Raw genomic sequence first — 25387 nt, 5'->3', positions numbered from 1 at the left:
ACCCTAACTTTCGTTTTCCTTTCAGTGCAAGTCGCTTCGATCTACTCCATAGACTGTAGTTCTCAGAACCAGTGTGTTGAATTGGAATCAACATCAAACCCGGCGTGTTAGAAGGTTGCAAATACAAGGGTTGAGTGTGATCAATTTGTTCTTCCGCTATTGAAGATCAATCGAAGAAGCTCAGAAAAGAATAAAGAATTCCTAAGATTAATCGAGAGACACTTACAAATTGTCTAGCTGTGAAAGTGAAATCAACCGAAGCTCAAGTAATTCACTCTCTCTTGGCTCTGATACCATGTTAGGATTAGCCATGGAAATGGAGAAGAAAAGCGAAGCAGAAGAGCAAATTTGGGAATTTCACTATTACATTAGTTGAAATGATGTACAGCCACAGACTGTAGTATACAGCTCCACTAACTAACTAACCAACCTAACTTCCTACAATAATAATAATAATAATAATAAAAGACTCTAACTTTGTGTTATTTACAAATTGACTCCTAATACTAATAACTAACTAACATGCTATACTTCAATAGGAAGGCTCAAGTAGATAACAATGATCATGAAGTCCTAAGAATTCTAATTCATAACACTACAATATATTTCGACACGAGAGCAATGTATAGATAGGCGCCAAAGCAACTTAACCTGGGAAGTATTTTTAAAGAAGATAATAATAATCACAATAACAACAATAACTTCCAATATGAAAATTGAAAATTCCATTTCATTCCTAGTTTGCCTTATAGCCCGTTTGGCCAAGCTTCTAAAATCAGCTTATTTTGAGAAGTGCTTTTCTCAAAAGTACTTTGTAAAAAAGTACTTTTGGTGAGAAGCAGTTTGAGTTTGGCTAATTAATTTGAAAAGCACGTTTGAGCAGTAATTAGTGTTTGGCTAAGCTTTTGAAAACTGCTTCTAAGTGTATTTTTCTCAAAAGTGTTTCTGAGAAAAGTGCTTTTGGAGGAGAAGCTATTTTTTTCTGTTTCTCCAAAACTGCTTATGCTTCTCCTCAAAAGCACTTTTTTTCCTTCCAAAAGCTTGGTCAAACACATCAATTTTTGGCCAAAAGTGCTTTTGGCCAAAAAAAGCACTTTTGGCCCATAAAAAAGCTTGGCCAAACCGGCTATTAGTCTGTACCCTTTTGTGGCACTCCCTAGCTGCTTTTGGTTATTCTAGAAAGAAATAGAAGTCACTATTTGATGTCCAAAGATGTCGAACATTTCTCTTGTGACAGAGCAATGGGCTGATTAAGGAAGATGGGCCTGACTTTAGCTAATTTGAATGCATGGCTAGTTAAGTTATGCTTTAACTAGTAACAACATATATATGTGGAAAAAAATACAACACCTATCATTTTTGGTCCATCAATGATTGCCTATTTTCCAGAAATAGATAAGCACTTGATAATCAAATGTCTCCGGCGTTCTTGAATGCATGAATAACTCCCAACAACTTTTGTAATGTTGTGTGAATAGTAAAGCTTTTATTCCGGTCAAAGAAAGAAATACATTAAACTTTAGTTTCTAGTTCATTTAAATTATGGTTAGTTAATGGAAACATGTTCTAGTATCAGTTCGAAGGGAGTATGTATCTCTTGGTTAACCTAATGCCTAGATTTTGGACAAGAGTTTCTTAACTATTCTACCACGTATTTGTCCCACACTAATTGTTTGTCTTAAGTTTTAAGTTATTCCTTATTTAAATTAGGCAACTTTATGCTCATAATTCGCTCTGTTCTGCATGATTATTCTTGCTTGTCCCCTCTCCATTTGGCTCCTGCAAATAGAGATGCATTATGCATATAATTGATTAAAGAAAACAAGGGTTCATCACCAGGTTTCCTTTATCCAGATAGTCTCCAATTGGTGAACAAAGATTTGTCTGATTTAATAGAACAGCGTGAAGACAATGCAAAACTTGAATGAACTGAAGCTGGACATTTTCTTGACTCGTATTGCCAAATTCATCTTTTTAATAGTTGCCACAAGTAATTTGGCAATATAAGTAGTAGCTAGTAATGAACAAAAGAAACTATTTTCTACTGAAAACAACTGCTGAAAACACAGGGACTTTGCCGCAACATGTTTTTTATTATCCTCCGCAAACAAAATGCTAGTTAATAAATGGCAAGCTGAACTAAATTGATGCTAGCCATGTGATCACAATTGTGCTTCTTACTTTGTGTGTCCCATCTTTCCAAATCAGGGATCCAAATTCAGGTGCTTTTAGACGAGATTTTGTCTCGAAAATCACCTTGTAAGATAGTTTCTGGTGTTTGCTGGTGAAATTCAATCTTGATGGCTCAACCTTCACGACTGCACCTTCGAACGATGAGACTCTAACATGGTAATTTGATATTGGAGAAGCCACATTGGTGACTGTTCTGTGAAGCGTCAGCGTCGAAACTTTTGCGTCTTCAGGAAAAACTGCAGAAATGGCGGGGTAGTTCAAGTCCCCTGGATTAGCAAGCGAGTGATGGCAAGTTCTGTTGGAGAACTTTCCAAAAACCATTAGCTGTGAAGGGCTGAGTTGTTGTGTGCATAGGAATTCGAAGTAATCCTGCGCCCCTATGTCATAAACCAAACCAGGGTCAACAGCTTTCCGTGGATTTATGTGTCCTGCACCATGATCATATGGGGTCGAAGGCGTAGCTGTCGAGGAATCTTTTAGAGAGTTGCAAGTGTTATCGTGCACATAAGCTGTTGTCATGAGTGCAGATTTAATAGCTGCAGGACTCCAATCCGGATGCCTAGCCTTGAGCAAAGCAGCAATGCCACTTACATGTGGACATGACATTGAAGTTCCAGACAATATGTTGAAATTCGTCCTTCGTTGATCGGTTGGCAAACTAGATGGACCTAATGCACCAGTCCAAGCTGCAAGAATATTCACACCTGGTGCCACCATATCTGGCTTTAGAATCTCCAGTGTTAGGAAATTAGGTCCTCTCGACGAAAATGCAGCAACCACTGGAGAAGGCCTGATCCCTAATTTAGTACCAAGAAATTTCAAAGTGGCAGTGGCATTTCGAGCTGAAGCGTAATGCTTGATTGCTCTTCCTTCTCTTTCACCAACTGCTACTGCCGGAAGAAGGTGACTATCCGCAACCAGCTCTTCCCCATTAGCTGCAGTGTTTGTCAATATCATTCCTACACCTCCAGCATCTTTCACTACTTGCCCCTTTTGAACCCGAGGACTAATTCCTCTGTCACATATCACAATTTTCCCAGCAACTTCCGCACCATCTAAAGTACCCTCTAAACACAATGAACTCGGCATGGGGCTGCTCGAATTATTTCCCAAGTAAATTAAACTATACTGTTTTTCCGTTGAAAGATTCCTCCTACCTTTATAAAGTGAAGCTCCAGTTATAACTTTACCTGTCCCGAGCTTAACTGTTGCTGGAAAATCTCTGTCCATAGTGCTGGCTCCTACTGTGGTAATCCATGGCGAAACATTTGTAAGACTAATTGGATCAGGCCCACCATTTCCTGCCGAGCATGAAACAAATACCCCTTTTTCCATAGCCCCAAACGCTGCAATTGACAAACTGTCACGATTATAAGACGAAACACCACCACCTAATGAGATGGAAAGAACATTAACTCCATCCGCAACAGCTTGATCAACTGCAGAAAGTATATCTGAGCTGAAACACCCACCCACCCAGCAAACCTTGTAAGCTGCAACCCTTGCACCTGGAGCCATTCCTCGCGCAGTGCCATAGGCATAGCCCAAAAGATTGGCGCCGCGGACTACAGAGCCAGCAACTGTTCCAGCAGTATGAGTGCCATGTCCATCTTGATCTCGTGCTGATTTGTACTCACCTCTTTCATTTATTTTACCTGATGCTGCTTCATACCCACGGTAAAATATTCTAGCACCAATAATTTTTTTACTGCAGTGATGTTTTTCAAAACCACGTCCTGTTTCACATGCACCTTTCCAGTGAGCTGGAATGGGTGTCATGCCGGTATCATTGAAGCTTGGGCTTTCTGGCCAAATTCCAGTGTCAAGCACACCTACAATTACATTGTGGTCTGCTAATTTATCAGACCACAACTTGCTGCTGTCCTCTCGGTCAAGGCCAAGGAACAGAGGACTTCTAGTTGTATGTAACTGATATTTAGTCTCAGGAAAAACAGCTAAAACGCCAGGTTGTTTTTGTAGTTTACTTACTTCTTCTTCACTGAGGTGAGCAGCAACTCCATGAAAAGCAGTCTGGTAGCTGTAAAGAATTCTCTCTTGTTCATCCCCTGCAGTTTCTTTCTCTGTTCTTGATGATAGTACTGATTTTACTAGTGATGAGTACCATTTCACATGGTCAATGAATACATCTGGTTTTGCCCATTTATCCATTTGGATGATGTACGTTTTCTTTATGTTTTGGATATTACTAGTTGTACATACGGCTAGGCTGAAGCCAAGACATAGTGATACAAAGAAAAATAAACATTTCACTAGTATTCCAGCCATTCTCTCGGAAAGAGGAGGAGAATGGGGGAGAATGGAGAAGAAAGATATATGAGTAATGTTTCTAAGAGTCCGTCGGTGTGTTAGGTATTGAACATTGTTGCAGAAAAGGTGGTCCTTTAAGATGTCTCCTTGTGCAGGTAATAAAGAAGGTGGTTGTTTTCATGAATGTATCGTTTTTATTGAGAAGTGAGAGCTGGCTGAGGTGGGCTAAAGTTAAATAGTTATGGTCCATGACTTGCCATGATTTATAAAAAATGTCCTATCATACTATATATTTGCATCAAAATGTATTATTTTATCATGTTACTGCAGCAATAAAATTGAGTTGAGATTATGTATTAATTAGGATTAAGTAATAAAATTGTGCAAGGTTTTTCATATCACATACCATCTCCGTTGCAAATTAGCTATTGTGTTTCGTTTTTCATGAGTCAAATTGTATAAATTTTCACCAATATTCTAAAATCTATTTTTTTAATCATACTGGCGGGAGAAAAACTACAACTTGTTATAATTTTCGTATGGTTTTCCAATAGTAATGAGCTGACCAGAAATTCCAATTTCGATTACAAAATATGACGACCCGATGGGTCATTTTGAGTAGTAGCTCTTATTCCTGTGGTTCGAGACCTTTATTAGCTCCATTTAGTGTTTGTCAATTTGCTTGCGTAGTTCGCGTCTTTTTCCGAAAAGAATTTATGTGAAAATTTGAAGAAAATATGGTTTTTTGCTTTAAAAACAACTTGAGTTGACTACGATCAATATTTTGTGTAAACGACCTTGGATCGGTATTTTAACGATCCCGGAGGATCCGTATCGTGATTTTAGAAATGGGCATATACCCGGAATTAAATTTGGAAGTTCCTAACTTGATTTGACTTGTTTTGCCAAAAGCTAGTAATTTGAAAGTTTGAAAAATTCTTAGGTTTGGTTGTAGGTTGAGTTTATGGCTATCGGATTCGGACTTTGGATCCGGGACTTGGTATAGGTTCATTTTTCTATTTAAAACTTGTCTGTAAAATGGTGCAAATCGGAGTTGGTTTGATAGGATTCGGACGCGTGGTGGTGATTTTTGAAGTTCTTGAGTTTCTTTGAAATTTTCACGCATTTTTCATGGTTCTAGGTATTATTTTAGTGTTTGGATCGCACGAGCGAGTTCTTATGAAGTTATTACACTTGTGTGTATGTTTAGTTTGGAGCCTGAGGGGCTCCGGTGAGTTTCGGATAGGCTACAGATCATTTTTGGACGTAAGAGATAGCTGGTTACAGCTGTTTCTGGTGTCTGAAGCTTTGTGCTTCGCGAACGTGAAGGTAATCTCGCGATCGCAAAGGGGAAAATGGGACTGGGGCGGAATCGTTCTTCGCGAATACAAGGACACGATCGCGAACGCAAAGTAGTGGGGGGCTTACCATTCGCGAACGCGTTCGTCCACTCGCGAATGTGTAGGGTTATAGGGATCTAGGAGGAATTTGTCTGATATTCTTCGCGAAAGCGATCCTTGGATCGCGAACGCGAAGGTTGGGGGGACTAAGCCTCAGCGAACGCGAAGAGTATCTCGCGTACGCGAAGAACACCTAACGCCCAGTGATTTAAACACTCTAAAGTTGAGATTTGAGTCATTTTTCACCATTTCCAAGTTTGAGCTTGGCCTGAAGGCGATTTTGAAGAGGTTTTCCATCCCAACTTCATAGGTAAGTAGATTTTAACTTATTTCATTTTATTTCCATAAACACGCATTGATTTTAACCTTTAATTTATGCTTTTTCACGATAGAAATTAGTGATTTAAGTAGAAATTGAGATTTAGACCTCAAATTGAGGTCGGGTTTCAAAATTAATTACATAACCAGGATCGAGGGTGAATGGGTAATTGGTTTAGTCCAAATCTCGAGTTTTGACCAACCGGGTCCGGGGTTGACTTTTCCCAAAATCATTAAAGATTGAATCTCTTTTACTCGTGGGTAGTTTCTAAAGGCTAAATTAAATTATTTGAACTATATGTGTCTCGATTTGATTAGTTTGGAGGCTAATTCTAAAGGAAAGACCATGGTTATGCTTTGAGTTGCGGAGTAAGGTAAGTGCGGTGTCTAACCTTGACTTGATGGAATTAGGACTAGTTGACTTATTTGTTATGTGTATTCTGTGGGAAAGCAGCGTATATGCAAGGTGACGAGTGTATATGCACCGTCACGAAATTTAGCATGTAGCATGCGAGGTTGGAGTATTTACTTCCATATTTTTATTTGTTCCATGTTATTTCGTGCTATATGCTTTAACTGTTACATGTTTTTATTTGACATCTGTGTAATATTTGTTACTTGTTATTTAGCTGCTATTTGCCTTGATTTGTCCACTTTCCATGCAATTTCTGCTTATTTGCTACTTGTTTTAATTTGCTTTAATTGTATATTTTAATTATCACACGTTTTACCCGTTCCCATTGTATGAGATTTTTAGATGATGGACTTTCTCCATTTATTTTGTGGTTCTTTATTGCTGGAACATTTCACCCCTCCGTGTCGATACTTTGCAAGTATTATTATTGAGTTATTTGAGTTAATGGTTTAAACTTGTTTGGGGATCAGGTTGCACGCCGCAACAATATTGAACAATATTGAAATGATAAGAAGGAATAAGACCGGATTATGATATAAACAGATGATGATATGGTGTGATCGGGTTGCGCGCCTCAATTGATTTAATATGTGGTACTGTACTGGTTTGAGATTGTAGAGTCGTTCTTGGTATTGTAATATGAGATTTGAGGTTTTGTTATTCTGAGTTCACTGGCAGTTGGTTTTCGGATCCGTTTCATGAGTTTATTGCTTTATCCAATTCTTTTTCTCTTATTATTATTGTTTCACACAGGTTATTTGTGAGTGACCTGCAATAGCCTCGTCACTGCTTCGTCGAGGTTAGGCTCGACACTTACAGGATATATGGGGTCCGTTGTGCTCATACTACACTTATGCACTTCTTGTGTAGATACCGAAGTTGATCCCAATTGCGCATAGTGAGATTGCTCGGACTTAGCTACTTGTGGAGACTTGCGGTATAGCTGCATGGATTTCGCAGTCCTGAAGTCCCCTTCCATTCTATCATTACTGTTTATTTCGCTTCAAAATAGTTGTATTTTGTTTGGAATTTATTTGTAGTACTATAAATGCTCATGTATTCGTGACTCCATATTCTGAGTTATGTTTAGACTGCGTTATTCAGTATTATATCACTCTATTTCAGACTATACGGTTATTATTGTTAACATTTTGATTAGAATTTTTAAAACTGGTTAAGAAATTTAGCTAACGTTGGCTTGCCTAGCAGGTGAAATATTAGGCACAATCATGGTCCCGAGAGTTGGATTCTGAGTCATGACAAGTTGGTATTAGAGTACTAGGTTTCTTAGGTCTCACGAGTCATGAGCAAGCTTAGTAGAGTCTAGAGGATCGGTACAGAGACGTCTGTACTTATCTTCTAGAGGCTATAGAGTTTTAGAAAATTTTCGCGTCTTTCTTTCTCTATCTTTCTTACTCTATCGTGGACCTCATGGAGAGCGTGGCCCAGAATGGTGCATTTCCAGTGGCACCAGCTTTCTCTCAGGCTAGGGAAGGAGCACAAACTCCCACTACTCACACTTCGGAGCAGATGGCTCTCATATATCAGACTCTAGTAGTTCCAGCAGTTAGGTAGTTTAGCCCGTTATTGCTACACAGCCCGAGGAGTGGCCTACGATGTCTTTTGAGGGATTGATGAAGTTGGATATGTTTACCAAGCTCTTTCTTGTTCATTTTAGAGGTGCACCTTCTGAGCACCTGCATGATTAGTTGGACGGTTGCCATGAGGTATTGCGCAACATGGGTATTATAGAGACTAATTGGGTTGACTTTTAGATGACATGTTCTACCAAGAGGTGCTGACAGGATTTTGAGTAGAACAGACCAGCAGGTTGACGTCCTTCACTTTGGATCAGTTTTTGCATTTATTTTTGGAGAAGTTTATTCCTTTCACTCTAAGAGAAGGGTACCGCAGGCAGTTTGAGTGCCTTTATTAGGGTAACATGACTATTACCCAGTATGAGACCCAATTTGTTGATCTAACTCACCATGCAGTTATCTTATTCCCTACTGAGAGGGAGAGAGTGAGGAGATGCATTGATGGACTCACTTTAGGAATCAGGCTATAGATGGACAAAGAGACTAGGGATGATATTTCTTTGTAGAGGGCCGTGGAGATTGATAGGCAGATCGAGATGATTCGTAGTCAGGATAAAGAAGTGGTATCTGAGAAGAGGTCTCGTCACTTTGGGGGCTTCAGTGGTGCCTCATCTGGAGGCAGATGTTCATTTGGCAGAGGCCATCCTCCTAGGAGGATTCAGTAAGCACTCCAGGCATCCCACGGTGCTTTAGGAAGTCGTGGTTCATATGGGTATCATCCGGAGTAGCCAACATTCAATACACCTTCAGCTCTTATTAATGCACCACCGCTATAGAGTCACTACAGTGGCTATTCGGACCGTCAGGCTGAGTCTAAAATTCATCAGCCTCAGCAGCTGAGAGTGTGCTTTAAGTGTGGAGGTATAGGTCACATCAAGAGGTATTGTCTCAAATTGATGAGCAACAGACCTCAGCAGGGTTCTCGTGCCATTGTGTCGGCACCAGTTGCTCCATCGCCCGCACACCCAGCTAGAGGTGGGGGTCAGACAGCTAGAGGTGGAGGTCAGTCCATTAGAGGTGGAGGCCAGCCAACTATAGGTTTCCCGAGGGGTGGAGGTTAGAGTGGTGGGGCCCAACCCCGTTTTTATGCATTCCCAGCCAGGCCTGAGGCAGAGTCATCTGACGCCGTCATCACAGGTATTGTTCTAGTTTGCTATAGAGATGCTTCAGTTCTATTTGATTCGGGCTTGTAAGCACGTGATTTTTGCCCAATATGAGAATTACTCCCAAAAAATTCAAAAATAAAATGATTTTTCTTTGATGTGCAATTTTGTGATATTTTGTGATATTTTGAATAATTATTTGTATTTGTCTGTGCATGTTTATTTGCTAAATTAATAAAAAATACAAAAATATGTCGCATTTTGCATATAGGATTTAATTCTACAATTGTTAGTGATTAAATTTGTTTTACAAAAATTAAAAATTACAAAAATAGGCATCGTTTGCATTTTTAGCATTTAATGTCCAAATATACAATTTTATGCTTAATTAATACTTAATTGTGCGTTAATTGTTATTGAGAGTTAATTTGCGCTTTTATAACTTAATTTAGTTCTTAATAATAGTTTAAGTATTTTTATAATTTAGTTTTAGAGAAATAAAAGAAGAAAAGAGAGCGAAAATATAAAGAAAGTCGGAATTGGGCCTCTTCTTCGATTTCAAGCCATAGGCCCAAAAAATGGCCCAATCTTCCCTACGACCCAGTCCATTTCGAAATGGGTCGACCCAGTCCATAACCCAACACCCTATTATCTTGCATTTCAAAAAATAAAACAAAGAAAAACAAAAAAAAAATAGAAGAAAACCCTAAAAAATGCCTAAGCATCCGCCCCCCCCCCCCATTTCTCCTTCTTCTTCCTCACAACTCCAAAGCACAACCATGGCTGCCCTCACCAACATCGACCACCCTCCACCATGAACACCCCCTCACGTCGTCACACTCACACACACATACACAAACAAACGACACAACAGTCCATCATCCCAGCGTTGTTTCTCCATTGACGAGCTCAAGCTCGACCATGGACTACCCGTTGCGTCTGCTTCAGCGTCCGCAATAGCTGCTGCCTCACGTCGTCTTCTTCAGCTCAAACAGCCATAGCCACTGCTTCGTCGTCCTCCACACGTACGCCGCTACTATCGCGGCTTCTTCTTCAACTCCTTTTGCTCGCCGCAGCTGCTTCCTCATCGTTCAAACGCGCCATTGCTGCACGTTTCCCCTACTGCTGCTGCGTTCTGGCCTGTTACTGTTTCTCGCCGCGTCCAGTTCCCCGACGTTGCTGTTTCGCGGCAGCTTCTCCATTTGAATCAACGTGAGCAGCTCCGCGTCCAGCTTCTTCAAGAACAAACATTGAATCAATGGTTGCGGACTGCTGCTCCTTCCTCTCCATCTTCTTCGTTTATTCGTCGTTGTTTCGAATCGGTTAGTTGATTTATGTTTTCAAAATTCGTCCATATTTTTTTTTGTTGTTCGTTGTTTTTCGGATTCAAAGTCGATAAATGATTCAATGTTTGTTTTGTTTGTCCGTAGTTGAAATAATTTTAGTTTGTTCATATGTTTCGTTAAATTAATTTCAGATTTCAAAATAGAAGTTTAATTAGTTGTTTTCATGTTTATTTCATGTTTGTATTATTGTTTAAGTAAGTATTTGTTAGTTTGATGTTTGTTAGATTCAAATTGAAATTTAATCAACTATTTCTTCAATTTGTTTCATGTGTTTATGTATTGTTAGAAATTGTTAATATTGTTAAGTTCAAGTTTAAGTTCATAATTGTTTCTTCGTCGATCTTGTTATTTGTTTAAAGAATTTAGTTGTATTAAAGGAATATATTGTTTTAATCGTTTAATCCGTCATGTTTGTCGTTTAAAATAGTTCATCCATGTTCATACTTTGTTTGATTGTTCTTGAATCCGAATTTTGTATAGTTTGATTTCTTGTTTACCATTTATGATTATTGCTTGAATTGTTCTCATAATCTTGTTTAAAGTTTAATATAAGAATTGTTTGTTGTAATGTTGTTAGAATTGATTTTAAGTTCAATATGATTGAATTTAGAAATCTTCATACTTTGTTTGTTGTTGGTGTTGAATCCGAAAATAGGATTGTTTGTTGCTAAAATATTGTTCAATCAAATTTTAGTTGTTCTTTGTTGTTCAATTTGTGTTCATGTGATTTGTTGTTGAAATGTTGTTAAAATCATGTTCATGTGATATTGTTGTTATGATGTTCATCCGTGTTCATATTGTTGTTTGAACATTGTTAGAAATTGATCATATTGTCTATATTTTGGTTAAGTTTGATTAATTGATGTGTTATAGCTGATGGGTAGTTTGGTAAATTTGTAATACGTTCAGGGGTAGTTTGGTAATTTCAGTAAGGTCGGAAGGGGTAGTTTAGGAATTGTACATTTTGTAATTATTTATTTGAAAGCATGGGGGACAAAATGAAATGGGGTGGGTTGTGATATGATTATTTAATATAAAGGGGGGACAAGATTTAAATTAAAGGGGAATCTTGCATTATTTTAATAAAGCATGGGGGACAAAATATAATGGGGTGGTGTGATATGTTTATTTAATGTAATGGGGATGAGTGGGAAGATAATGGGTTGGGTAGAGAAAAAGTATTGATTTAATTGATTAAAGGATTTATGGGATGGGATATATATATATATGAAGTCTTGAACACAAGAAAGGGGAGAAGAAATACATACAGAAAAAAAAAAGAGATTGAAAAAAAAAGCTGAACATTTATTCCGAAAAAAACATTGAAACTCTCAAGAAAAGAAAAACATACAAAGAAAAAAAAAAGTTGAAAATTAGAAGAGAAAGTAGTACACACCTGATAAATATTCTGGTATACAGGTGTAGAAATTAAGGGTTGAAGATTAACTAGCCTTTCAAAAATCTGAAAATTTCCCATGGTTTCTGTCCATTATTTTCGGCATTCCTGGATTTTATTTTGAATTTTTCAAAGCTGTCACTGGGATTTTCGTTGACTGGTTATTGCTGGTTATTGTTGATGTTGCTGTGTTACGTATTACGTTGCTGACTTTCTTCTTCTTATATTGACAATATCAGGTACACAACTGTAATTTTGGCATTTTGTAAGCTGAAATGAAGAATGGAGAATTAAATTTTTAATTTAATATTTTGTATTGTATTTAGGTTATTCATGTATTATTATTCTGTAAATCACTGTCATTTGGCATAACTAGGCATATTATAGCGACATATTAAATAACGCCTTAACCAGATTATTAGGAAATATATTTAAGCTTGATTATTAATTAAAACTGTTTAATAACAAAAAATAGAAGAAATAACGTAAAAATGGCGTTATTGAATCAGTTTGGCAAAAATTAATTAAGTTCCTTATTCATAAGGTTTTTCGTCAACGATAAGTTAATCCGAATCATGTAGTCAATTTCAGTTCTAACATGAATTAGTTTGCGAACAAGTATTAGGACATGATGAATTAAAACAAAGTTAGTTAATGTTAAATTGTTTAAATTTTTAGAAATATGATTTAGTACTCAAGTTTTTATTTTTATTTCTTTCAATTTTCAGTATTTGTAAATAATTAGTTTCAATAAGCTTAAGTCTTACTAACAATTTGAATTTTAATCCAACTATGGGATAATTAGTTTTTTTTTTATTTTTATTTTTTTACTTTTCGATAATTCCATGTTGTATTTATGATTATAATTTTATTACTTTCTGTTAATATTTGTTTTCCTCTTCTATTTAATATGTCATTTTCAAGAATGTAGATATTGATTTTACATTTATAAACAAACTTAGTAATAATAAAAGGTAGTCATTAAAGGATATTCTTAAAATAAGGAAGGATTTCACTAAAAATAAATAGATGAAAATAATACAAAAATTTACAGGATTCTCCAATACAAAATTTACAGGATTCTCCAATCTCATTTATTTATTTAATTTTTTTTAGAATTTGGGATGGATTGTTTAGTGAATTTCACTTCCTTCCCCAAAGATAATGACGCGCTAGACTCTTTAGGCGCGATTTAATCAATTTTACCTTCTTAAACTCGGATGCGCATTTCATGCGACCCAAATCTAAATCTTAAAACATTGAATAAAAATGTGTTCCGGATTGCGGGTGCATTTCATGTGACGTAATCCAAAGACATGTTTTAAACGATGTTCACAATTTTTTTTTTTAAAAAAAAAAATAATAATAATAATAAAGTGGTAAAAAGTTAAATTTGCACATTGGTTCATAATTGTATTTAAAATCAGATAAATAAGCCGAATATGACAGTTGAGCGACCGTGCTAGAACCACGGAATTCGGGAATGCCTAACACCTTCTCCCGGATTAACAGAATTCCTTATCCGGATTTCTGGTACGCAGATTGTAATATGGAGTCATTCTTTTCCTCGATCCGGGATTAAAATTGGTGACTTGGGACACCCTAAATCTCCCAAGTGGCGACTCTGAAATGAATAAATAAATCCCGTTTTGATTGTCCTTTAATTGGAAAAACTCCCTACGCACCTCGCGGTGCGGAAAAAGGAGGTGTGACAGCTCTGGCGACTCTGCTGGGGAATTAACCCAGAATCTCTGGTTTAGGGTTAGAATTTCGAGCTCATATAAATTGTTATATTTGGTTTTATCTGATTTTTACATGTTTGAGCCTAATGTGCTAAATGCTGCTTTTAGCGCTTTGATATTACATGAACTGTGTATAAACTGTGCCGAAACCCATCTCCTCTCTGAGTCTTCTAAATCATGAAGAAGGGTGTACTTCGTACGACTTCTTTTCTGTATAGTGTAAAATCCCAATTTAGAACGAGGTTCGGACAAGTTGCTAAGCCGGTGAAGCTTCTGTATTCCCGGTACGCTACCCCCCCCCCGGCTCGAGCTGTCCGCTCGGGTAAGCCAGGTCTAGAACAAACACCCAGGTTCTGAACCTAGTATAACAAAACCACATGTCGGATCCCTAGTAGGAACGTTTGTTTGCATCACGTGCATCTGACTTTGGAGGCTCAACACAGGGGTTGGGTCTGTCTAGGACAGGTGCACCAAAAATGAAAATGACCATCCTGATGCATCTTATTTGTTTTATGTGCATTTATTTGCTCGGTCTTGCATGTTGACCGGCTTCTGAGTCTCGGGAGTGTAAAAAATAAAATAAAATAAAAATAGCAAGTGGAAAGTTATTTGATTAATTTAGAAAAATCAGTGTCCAAGTACTGTCGAAATGCTGCCGAATTTTTTTTTTTTAAAAAAAAAACATATATATTTTTACTTTTAGAATTGTTGGTTTGCCTAGAAAGCAGAAAGTGTGTAGGAATAAGTCTTTTATTTTAATTTGCTTTATTTAAAAAAAATGAAAAATGAAAATAGTTTTTTTGATATAAAAGAAAAAGGAAAAATTTGTTTGTTTTCAAAAAAAAAATTAGTTAGTTTATAGCCTGAACTACGCGGGTATGATTCTCACCGGATGTGAGATCAGAGGCAAACCTCTTTGGTTTCGGCTCACCATATTCAAAAAAAAAAATCCAAAAATATTTAACATTACTCACTTCTTTAGAAAGTTTTTCTTTTAGACCTCAATTTTTTTTTTAAAAAAAAAAATATATTTCCTTTTAATCTCAAAATCCCAATTATTTGTTTAAAAGATATTCAAAATAAAATTCAAAAATATTTTTTCTGTAGTATTTCTTTCATAAATTCAGAATATTGGTTCAAAAATATTTCATTTCTCCTTAAAAGTTTTTTCAAGAAAAAAAAATTAAAATCCAAAAAATATTTCTTTAGAATATAGATAATTTTTAAGTCAAATAAAAGTTTTTCCTTCTTTAATCACTATAATAAATGTGCAGGATGAGCACAAGTCAAAATGAACCATTCTCAGTGTGTAGCGAGGTCCCTTCGCAACTCCACATGTGGTGGAATGATATGGGAAAGGATAGTATAAAGATAGTGGAAAGAGTTTTGGGAGGTTTTGTCGATCTGTTGAATATCAAGCCAAGGACAGATATCATCGAGGCTCTAATACCGTTCTGGGACCCAACACGCAACGTGTTTCGTTTTGCTGACTTTGAACTTTCACCTACACTAGAGGAAGTCGCCGGATATGCGGGGTTGAATGGGAAACTAAGAGGGCAGTATTTACTTTCACCAAGACCAGTATCTCCGCACACGTTCTTGGATTTGCTAAGCATTAGTCGGAAGGTACAGAATGATGATTTGTCGAAGGGATGTTGTACTCTCCAATTCTTGTATCAACGGTACGGAATTCCTCAGGGTTTGGAAGAACCAAACCTCGGATTAATTCACACTGGGAACAGAATCAAGTGGGAAGCAAGACGTACTTTGGCATTTATCACAGCATTTCTGGGAGTTGTGGTCTGTCCCCGCAAAGATAAAAAAATAGAGATAGGCCTTGTAGGGATGGCCGATGTTGCAATCAAAAGAACCGACAGTACTGTGGTTCCTTTGATTTTGTCCGAAATCTACCGAGCTTTAACTATATGCCGAGAAGGAGGCAAGTTCTTTCAGGGATGCAATCTGTTACTCCAGCTGTGGATGCAAGAACACCTCCATCACCGAGTGGGATACATGAACCACGGGTTGACTGAGAGAAACTGCATTAGCGGCTTTGAGAAACGAATGACAGGCGTCATATTTCCCGAAGGCGTCGAAGCATGGCTTGCACAATTGAGGTCAACAACAGCCGACCAAGTTGAATGGGCATTTGGGTGGTTGAATGATACTGAGGTAATATACATGGCGGCCGAGGAATGTCATGTTCTTTTGATGGGACTTCGTAGCATCCAACCATATGCTCCTCATTGGGTACTGCGCCAACTAGGAAGATTTCAGGTAATTCCCACTGATGAGGATCTAAGCAAGCACGCCATTGAGTTGAGTCCAGGAGTCGTGTTCCCCGAAGGAAAAATTAGAAAGCTGTGGCACGAATGTAGATTCCTTGAACCCAAGACTATGGTTCGAGAGCTGGCTAAGGGTGAGGTAGACCCAAAATACGATGTTTGGTTCGGGAAAAGGTTCCAGATTCGTCAGAGGCCTGCCAAAAGAGCTCACGTCCAACAATTTACGGATGATTCGCAGGAACAGTGGGGCTGGTTAGTGAGAGAGGAAGGCTACCGGGTTGAAATCGGGAAGCTGAAGCGACAAATTGAAAGGCTTATGTTTGAAAACAACGTTCAAGTAGCCTCAGAGCAGGGTGAGAAGAACAAATTAGCCAAAGAAAACCAGGCACTGAAAGCCCGAATTCGCCAAGTCAGTAAGAGTGATAGCGACCGACAGAAACGTCGCTCTGATGAAAGGTTGATAGCGGAATTGAGAAATCAAGTCAGCCAAAGCCGAGAAGACTTGGAGAGATCCCAGGCTTGTATAACAAGAATGCGGGTCAGGTGGGCTACAGTTACAACATCACGGAGAGAGCACCTATGGCAAGTAAAAAGGGACTACGAAATGAGTGTTGCGACATTGAGAGAGATAAACTCCATTCTCAATAATCGGGTCCTCAAACAAGCCCAGGATGCTAGAACATATAGAGAACACTACTATGAGTCGATAGCCCGGATGGAAGAACAAATGGAGAGGTTCCAAGAGCAGCTCATTGACAATACTCGAATATTGGGACTAAAGAATCAACGGATAGAACAGTTGTGCATAGAGAGGGATAGAATCAGGGGTAGGATCAATGATATAGGGCGCTATATCACCACAAAGTGCCTAACATGTGAAGAGATGCCTCGTGATGTCCTATTTGCCTCAATCATGGGTTATGTCCATCAGATCATGGAGGAACTAAAAAGCTTGCAAAGAAGCCTGGCCCCCAAGCCCGCGGAAAGGCCGAATGATGCCTCGCGGGCACCAAAATTCAAAGCTTTAATGTATCCCTAGTTCAATCTTGCACTTGTTTGTTTTTCGAGTCTGTTGTCTACCCATATGTTTTTTTTTTCTTCAAACATTCTCAAAATATATATATATATATATATATATATATATATGTTTTTTTTTCTTCAAACATTCTCAAAAATATATATATAAAGTCTGTATTTTTTGTGATGGCTTGTAATAGCATTATTTTGAGTAATAAAAAAATATTTGGTCTTATGGCACGAACTACGCTTGGTCTGATTCGTGCGGGGTCACGATACGTAGGCAATCTCTATAGGATTCGACCGTAATTAAAAAAAAAAAAGAGGAAGAATATATATTTGTCAGAGCAAAAATAAGCCGGGATGATGCATGCGGTCAGAGCAAAAGCATGTTAGAAATGATTAACTGCCTAGGAGCATTGCATCCCCCTAACGTGCAATTACAATATCTGTTAAGACTCTAACACTGACAAGTTTGTTGTTTTTCCAATCAATATCAGTTAGTTGTTAGAGCGTACTGGCACCGTACCATTATCAGACAAGATCAAAAGGTCCTATACCAGAAAGCATGACTGGGTCAGACAACAGCGTTGAGTCAGAAAAAACGGCCAATCAGATGCTGAAGGAAGCCCTGGAGAAAATGGAAAAAATGAGGCTAGAAATGAATGAAATGCAGATAGCCTTAGCTAGAGCCCAGAAGGGGCAAGAACTACCCGTTACTCCTACCCTCCAACCAACACACACGCCGGAATACCCCTCTCCCGGTCCTTCAACAAGTTTCCCAAGCCATCACTATTATCAGGGAAGAGAGGCTTATGATTCCCAAACTCCACCACCCACTCAAAACCCTCCTCCACCAAATGTTCCCGTCTTTGTGGCACCTCCCCCAGCCCCATTGCACAGATCATCTAGTGAGCCACTGTTTCAGGCTCACGATACACAATACTACCCCCTGAACTCACATTCAAAGCACCCGAGCCACATACCTATAATCCCCACTTTGAGGTCCCGGCGGAGATTGAAAAGCCGGCTAAGAGCCCAGAGCAGGACGAGGTGATGCGGAAATTTAAAAGCCTGGAGCAATCCTTCAGGAACATACACGGGTTAGGTAACCAGGTCAGCGTGGCTTACAAGGATCTATGCTCTTTCCCTGACGTTCAATTACCAGCAGGGTTCAAAATGCCCAAGTTCGATTTATACGAAGGGCATGGTGATCCTATGGCACATCTACGAGGTTTTTGTAGCAAAATGAGGGGAGCAGGGGGCAAAGATGAGCTATTAATAGCTTACTTTGGCCAGAGTTTGAGCGGGTCGGCGTTAGAGTGGTATACAAGACAAGATCCGAGCAGGTGGTACACCTGGGATGACTTGGCACAGGCTTTCGTAGGACATTTCCAATACAACCTTGAGATAGTCCCAGACCGTCTCACATTGCTAAAGCTCGAGAAGAAACCCGGAGAGAGCTTCCGGGAATTTGGGTTCCGATGGAGAGAACAGGAAGCCAGAGGTGATCCCCCAATGAGAGAAGGAGAAATGGTGGATTACTTCTTACAAACTCTCGAGCCAACTTACTTTAGTCACTTGGTGACGTCAGTTGGCAAATCATTTAATGAAGTTGTGAAAATGGGAGGTATGATAGAAGAGGGACTTAAGTCCAATAAGATCCTGAGTTATTCGGCAATTAAGGCAACAACTCAGGCCATTCAGAGCGGCACGGGAGGTGCGCTAGGGAAGAAAAGGAGAGAGGAGGTCACGACATTAGAGGCCGACAATTGGTCCAGATCTAGAGGTCCTTCCCCTCATTACCAACCCAGACCCCATCGTCTAAACTACCCACACATTCCAAATTACCCTCCACAACCCTACTACCAACCACAAGAACAACATTTCACCGTCCATCAAGCCCAGACATACACCCAACCTCCGGTTCGCCCACAATGGCGCGCGTCGGTTCCCCACAATACATACCCACCTCCACATAACACATACCCACCACCACAAAACACCTATCCACCACCAAGAGCCTACAGGAACCCTCCAGGGATGGGTTTCAGGGGAAATCCGGCCACCAGAAATGAAAGATTGCAGAGGCAAAGAACTTTTACTGAGTTGGGGGAAACTTATATTGCCTTGTTCCACAAATTGAGGCAGTTGGGTTTATTAAATCCTGTTGAGCCTAGATTACCAAATCCCTTACCCCAAAATATGGATCACTCGGTAAGATGTGAATATTGTTCGGGAGCTCCCGGACATGATACCGAGAAATGTTGGAGACTGAAACATGCAATACAAGATCTTATTGATACCAACAAGATCAAGGTACAGGCACCGGAGGCACCCAACATTAACCAGAACCCATTGCCAAAGCACCCTGAAGCCCACATGATCGAGCTTGTGCACGAAGGAGGGGAGCCGAAGAAACCCCCACAGACAGTGATGATGATCCGTGCCACTCCGAAAGAAAAATCGATCAATGAGGAAGCAGGGGTACAATTGAAGGGGAAGATGTCAAGCCAGTGGTGATATTGGGGAAGAATCCATCTGCCGCTACAAGGAAACCAGAACCAGCCAAGTTGGTAATAACGGGAGCATCATCTGCACCCGTGGTTGTTGTGAAAGGGGTCTGCAGGGAACCGGTCATCATAAAACCAGTAGTCCAAACACCAGTGATTGATAGCAAGGCTGTGCCTTGGAAGTATGAGAAGGCAGTGGTGATGTACAAGGGACAACAAGTGGAGGAGAATAGTTGTGAGGCGCAGGGACTGACTCGATCAGGACGGTGTTTTGCTCCGGCGGAGTTGAGAAGACCCAATCCAGCTGCAATAAAGAAACCTGTGTCAGAAGAAGAAGCTGAGGATTTCTTAAAGAAGATGAAAGTGCAGGATTACTCCGTGGTCGAACAGTTGAAGAAAACACCGGCCCAGATCTCACTGCTATCATTATTAATCCATTCGGATGAACATCGTCGGGCCCTGATGAAGATACTGAATGAAGCTCATGTGCCCAATGAGATTTCTGTAAATCACCTGGAAACTATTGCCAACAAAATTTTCGAGGTGAACAGGGTAACATTTTCAGATGATGATCTGCCAGTGGAGGGCACAGAGCATAATAAAGCTCTCTACCTAACTGTCAAATGTGAAGATTCGGCAGTTACTCGGGCATTAGTGGATAACGGCTCAAGTGCCAATATTTGTCCATTATCCACCCTGAACCAATTGAAGATCGACCACGGAAGAATCCAAAAGAATAGCATTTGCGTCCGAGGATTTGACGGAAATGGAACAGCCACCGTGGGGGATATTATACTTGAGTTGACCATCGGTCCAGTCCAGTTTACCATGGAATTCCAGGTATTAGATGCTACGGTATCTTATAACTTTCTGTTGGGACGACCGTGGATCCATGCAGCCAAAGCAGTGCCATCCACCTTGCATCAGATGGTCAAGTTCGAGTGGGATAGACAAGAGGTCGTGTTGCACGGCGAGGACACTGCGTGCATCGTAGGAGGCGCCATTGTACCCTTCATAGAGACCAATGATGACAAAGGTCCCTGGGTCTACCAGATTTTTGATGCAGTGTCGGCAAACAAGATCCCCGAGGGTGAAATCATTCAGCATCCTAGGATAGCTTCCGCAACGGTTATGATGGTTTCAGAAATGCTGGGTAATGGGTTTATGCCAGGAAAAGGCTTGGGAGCTGAACTTCAGGGAATTGTTCAACCTGTTTCCTTGCCCAAGAATTTGGAGACCTTTGGGTTGGGGTTCAAACCGACTGCGGCAGATGTAAAACGAGCGCGGAAAATGAAGAAGAAAGTTTGGTTTCTTCCCAAACCTGTGCCACGTCTCTCAAGATCTTTTGTTAGAGCAAGCGCCAAGGGGTCACCGGTCCCGAAAGTTCTTGGGCCATTGATTGGGATTGACGGGGATCTGAATCAGAGCTTCGAAAGGTTGTTCACTGATGTCAATATGGTAGAAGTCGGAGAGGGTTCCAGCGGAACAGACATACAGTTTATGGGGCCTGAGGCCAAAACCAACAATTGGACGGTTACTCCTCTTCCTACTCGGGGAGAGTCCTGGTAGTAGGCTTTGATTTTTGCTTTCTTATTTTTCGGATTATTCAGGGTGTAATCCAAATCTTATTTTATCTTGTAAAAGTGTGAACCCTGTTATCCCGCATTTTAATAAAATTCTTTTCTTGTCTCATTTTAATTTTGTTTTATTCTTTTCTCTTTCTGAACAGTTCTCTTTTTACTGGTTCTAATGACATGGCATGCACGACGGATCTTCGACCTAGTCTAATAAATCAATCTGACTCTGATTTAATGATACAAGAGATCGATTATGACGATGAGTCTGAATATGATGAGGATAAAGCCTTCGAAGAAATAAACCGAGAACTATGCCAATTTGAAGAGAAACCCAAGCCTAATCTGAATGACACCGAGGCTGTAAATCTAGGGGATGCGGATAATGTCCGAGAAACCAAAATCAGCATCCACATTGAGCCTGGCATCAGGGAAGAATTAATCAAAGCACTCATTGAGTTTAAAGATATTTTTGCATGGTCGTATGACGACATGCCGGGTTTAAGCACCAAGCTAGTGGTTCACAAATTGCCCATTGACCCGGCATGCCTTCCCGTCAAGCAGAAACTGAGGAAGTTCAAGACAAATATGAGTGTGAAGATTAAAGAAGAAGTAACCAAGCAGTTGCAAGCAAAGGTTATTCGGGTCTCTCGATATCCTGATTGGTTGGCTAATGTAGTGCCAGTACCAAAGAAAGATGGGAAGATCAGGGTATGCGTCGACTACCGTAATCTGAACAGGGCAAGCCCAAAGGATAACTTTCCATTGCCCAATATCCATATCTTGATCGACAATTGCGCCGGGCGAGAAATCGGCTCCTTTGTGGATTGCTACGCTGGGTATCATCAGATTTTGATGGATGAAGAAGATGCAGAGAAAACAGCTTTCATTACGCCATGGGGGACTTATTGTTATCGGGTAATGCCATTCGGTTTGAAGAACACTGGGGCAACGTACATGAGAGCAATGACTACTATGTTCCATGATATGATACACAAAGAGATCGAAGTGTACGTAGATGATGTGATCATCAAATCCAAGCGTCAGGAAGACCACGTAGCAGACCTTAGGAAGTTTTTCCAAAGACTTCGAAGGTACGACATTAAGCTCAACCCAGCCAAATGTGCATTTGGTGTTCCATCTGGAAAGCTGTTAGGATTTATCGTCAGTCGGCGAGGCATTGAGTTGGATCCGTCAAAGATCAAATCCATCCAGGAATTGCCGCCACCAAGGAACAAAACAGAAGTAATGAGTCTGTTGGGAAGATTGAACTATATCAGCAGATTCATCGCTCAGCTCACAACAACTTGTGAACCCATCTTTCGATTGCTGAGGAAAGATGCCGCGATAGAATGGACGACAGAATGTCAGGAGGCATTTGACCAGATCAAAGGTTATTTATCCAATCCACCTGTATTGGTTCCACCTGAGTCGGGGAGGCCATTAATCCTTTATCTAACGGTTCTGGATCATTCGTTTGGTTGCGTGTTGGGTCAACACGACATCACAGGAAGAAAAGAGCAAGCCATCTATTATCTCAGCAAGAAGTTTACAGTCTATGAGAATAAGTACACTCAACTTGAGAAGACATGTTGTGCTCTAACTTGGGTAGCACAGAAGTTTAAGCATTATCTATCGTCACATACTACATACCTTATTTCACGTCTGGATCCATTAAAGTATATTTTCCAGAAGCCTATGCCCACAGGAAGATTGGCAAAATGGCAGATATTACTCACAGAGTTCGACATTGTCTATGTGACGAGGACGGCCATGAAAGCCCAAGCATTGGCCGATCACTTGGCTGAGAATCCTATTGATGAAGAATACGAGCCTTTGAGGACGTATTTTCCAGATGAAGAAGTGATACATATAGAGGAGTTAGAACTGAATGAGGAACCAGGGTGGAAGCTTTTCTTTGACGGGGCTGCTAATGCAAAAGGAGTTGGAGTAGGAGCAGTACTTATTTCAGAAACAGGACATCACTATCCTGTTACAGCTCAGCTACGTTTCTATTGTACCAACAACATGGCTGAATATGAGGCATGTATTTTGGGCCTACGATTGGCTGCAGACATGGATGTTCAGGACGTCTTGGTCTTGGGAGACTCGGACCTCCTAGTACATCAGATCCAGGGTGAATGGGAAACACGGGATTTGAAGCTTATACCATATCGACAATGTTTGCACGATTTGAGTAAGCGATTTCGATCAGTGGAGTTCAGACACATCCCGAGAGTTCACAATGAGGTTGCCGATGCTTTGGCCACTTTAGCATCGATGTTGCACCATCCAGACAAAATCCATGTTGACCCATTGTATATTCAGGTTCGTAATCAGCATGCCTACTGCAACATAATAGAAGAAGAAATGGATGGCGAGCCATGGTTTTATGATATCAAGGAATACCTCAGGATGGGAATATACCCGGAGCAGGCAACCGGAGATCAAAAGAGAGTCATTCGACGACTGGCAAATGGATTTTTCCTCAGTGGAGGAATGTTGTACAAAAGAACCCCAGATCTGGGATTGTTGAGATGTATTGATGCAGGTCAAGCCACGATAGTGATGACAGAGGTACATGCTGGAGTCTGTGGGCCCCATATGAGCGGATATGTGTTGGAAAAGAAGATTCTGCGAGCGGGATATTATTGGCTCACTATGGAGCATGATTGTATCAGTTTCGTACGAAAATGCCATCAGTGTCAGATACACGGAGATCTGATTCATTCTCCACCAACGGAATTGCACACAATGTCCGCACCATGGCCATTTGTAGCATGGGGCATGGATGTCATTGGGCCTATCGAGCCGGCAGCTTCGAACGGTCACAGGTTCATTCTGGTAGCCATCGATTATTTCACTAAGTGGGTTGAAGCCAAAACTTTCAAGTCTGTAACCAAGAAGGCAGTGGTGGATTTCGTCCATTCCCATATCATTTGTAGATTTAGGATCCCAAAAAAAATAATCACGGACAATGGTGCTAATCTTAACAGCAACTTGATGAGAGAAGTATGTGAACTGTTTAAGATTACACACCGTAATTCCACCCCGTATCGGCCCAAGGCGAATGGAGCAGTTGAGGCAGCCAACAAAAATATAAAGAAGATATTGAGGAAAATGATTGAAGGATCCAGACAATGGCATGAAAAGCTACCATTTGCGTTGTTAGGATACCGCACTACTGTTCGTACTTCAATAGGTGCGACTCCTTATTTGTTGGTATACGGAACCGAAACAGTAATACCAGCGGAAGTTGAAATTCCTTCCCTTCGAATTATCGTTGAGGCCGGGATTGACGATGATGAATGGGTCAAAACCCGATTAGAGCAGCTGAGTTTAATGGATGAAAAAAGATTGGCAGCAGTATGTCATGGCCAGTTATATCAAAAGAGAATGGCAAGAGCATACAATAAGAAGGTGCGCCCCAGAAAATTTGAAGTAGGGCAACAAGTATTGAAACAGATCCTCCCACATCAGATTGAGGCAAAAGGCAAGTTCGCCCCGAATTGGCAAGGGCCGTATATTGTGACCAGAGTATTATCCAATGGCGCTTTACGTCTGACGGATGTTGAAGGAAGATGCGTCGACATGGCTATCAATTCTGATGCAGTCAAAAGATATTATGTGTAATTTCTTTTGTTGTTTATTTGTTTGTTTGTACTTAGTGCTTATCGGATAATGAAATGACGGAGGCAATTCTTTCTTCTATCCAAACACTTTTAACCTTTGCTTTACCCCTTTGAGCCATACTTATCTTTTTATACCCCTCTCTTGGAATCATTAATGAAAAAATGTATGAAAAAAAAAACTTTTTGAAGGTCGCAAGAAAACAAAGGAGTCAGTGAACTACGTTCGACCTGATTCCTCAAAGAGGATACGTAGGCGCCTCACGGCTCGGTCATAAGGTAATAAAAAAAAAGGAAAAAAAAATCAAAAGAAAAATCCCCAAGTAAGAAAACTGGGGCAGAAATTATGTTTCTAAATTTTGAAAAAAAAAAGAAAAAAAAGAGTTTGATTCCAAGAGTTGTAATACTTTACCCATCAAAGTTATTTTGAATTTTATATCCTTTTCTTCTAAAACCTATATTGATATCCAAAAAAGACCTCCCGATCAGTATCCGAGAGGTGTTAAGATAGGCAAATGAAAACCAAGAATAAAACGTCGGTCCCTGACTGAATGAGGATCATGAATTGAAAGAATTGATAGCCAAAAGAA

At 39.9% G+C, this 25387-nt stretch overlaps 1 protein-coding gene across 1 annotated transcript; it reads right to left on the bottom strand.

Moving 5' to 3' along the window:
• Positions 1 to 1928: 1928 nt before the first annotated feature.
• LOC107820633 (subtilisin-like protease SBT1.3) lies at positions 1929 to 4711 on the bottom strand. The gene has a single exon (XM_016646947.2). The coding sequence runs from the start codon at positions 4477 to 4479 to the stop codon at positions 2140 to 2142; it is 2340 nt and encodes a 779-aa protein (XP_016502433.1). The 5' UTR covers positions 4480 to 4711; the 3' UTR covers positions 1929 to 2139.
• Between the last annotated feature and the right edge of the window lie 20676 nt (positions 4712 to 25387).

Source organism: Nicotiana tabacum, chromosome 6 (genome assembly GCF_000715075.1).
Source record: "Nicotiana tabacum cultivar K326 chromosome 6, ASM71507v2, whole genome shotgun sequence".
NCBI lineage: Eukaryota > Viridiplantae > Streptophyta > Magnoliopsida > Solanales > Solanaceae > Nicotiana > Nicotiana tabacum.
The sequence above is the reverse complement of the archived record's forward strand: the minus strand, read 5'-3'. Positions and strand labels throughout refer to the sequence as shown.

What these genes read in the sequence shown, in the direction of transcription:
- LOC107820633 (XM_016646947.2), bottom strand. Translation starts at nt 4,479, where the DNA reads ATGGCTGGAATACTAGTGAAATGTTTATTTTTCTTTGTATCACTATGT.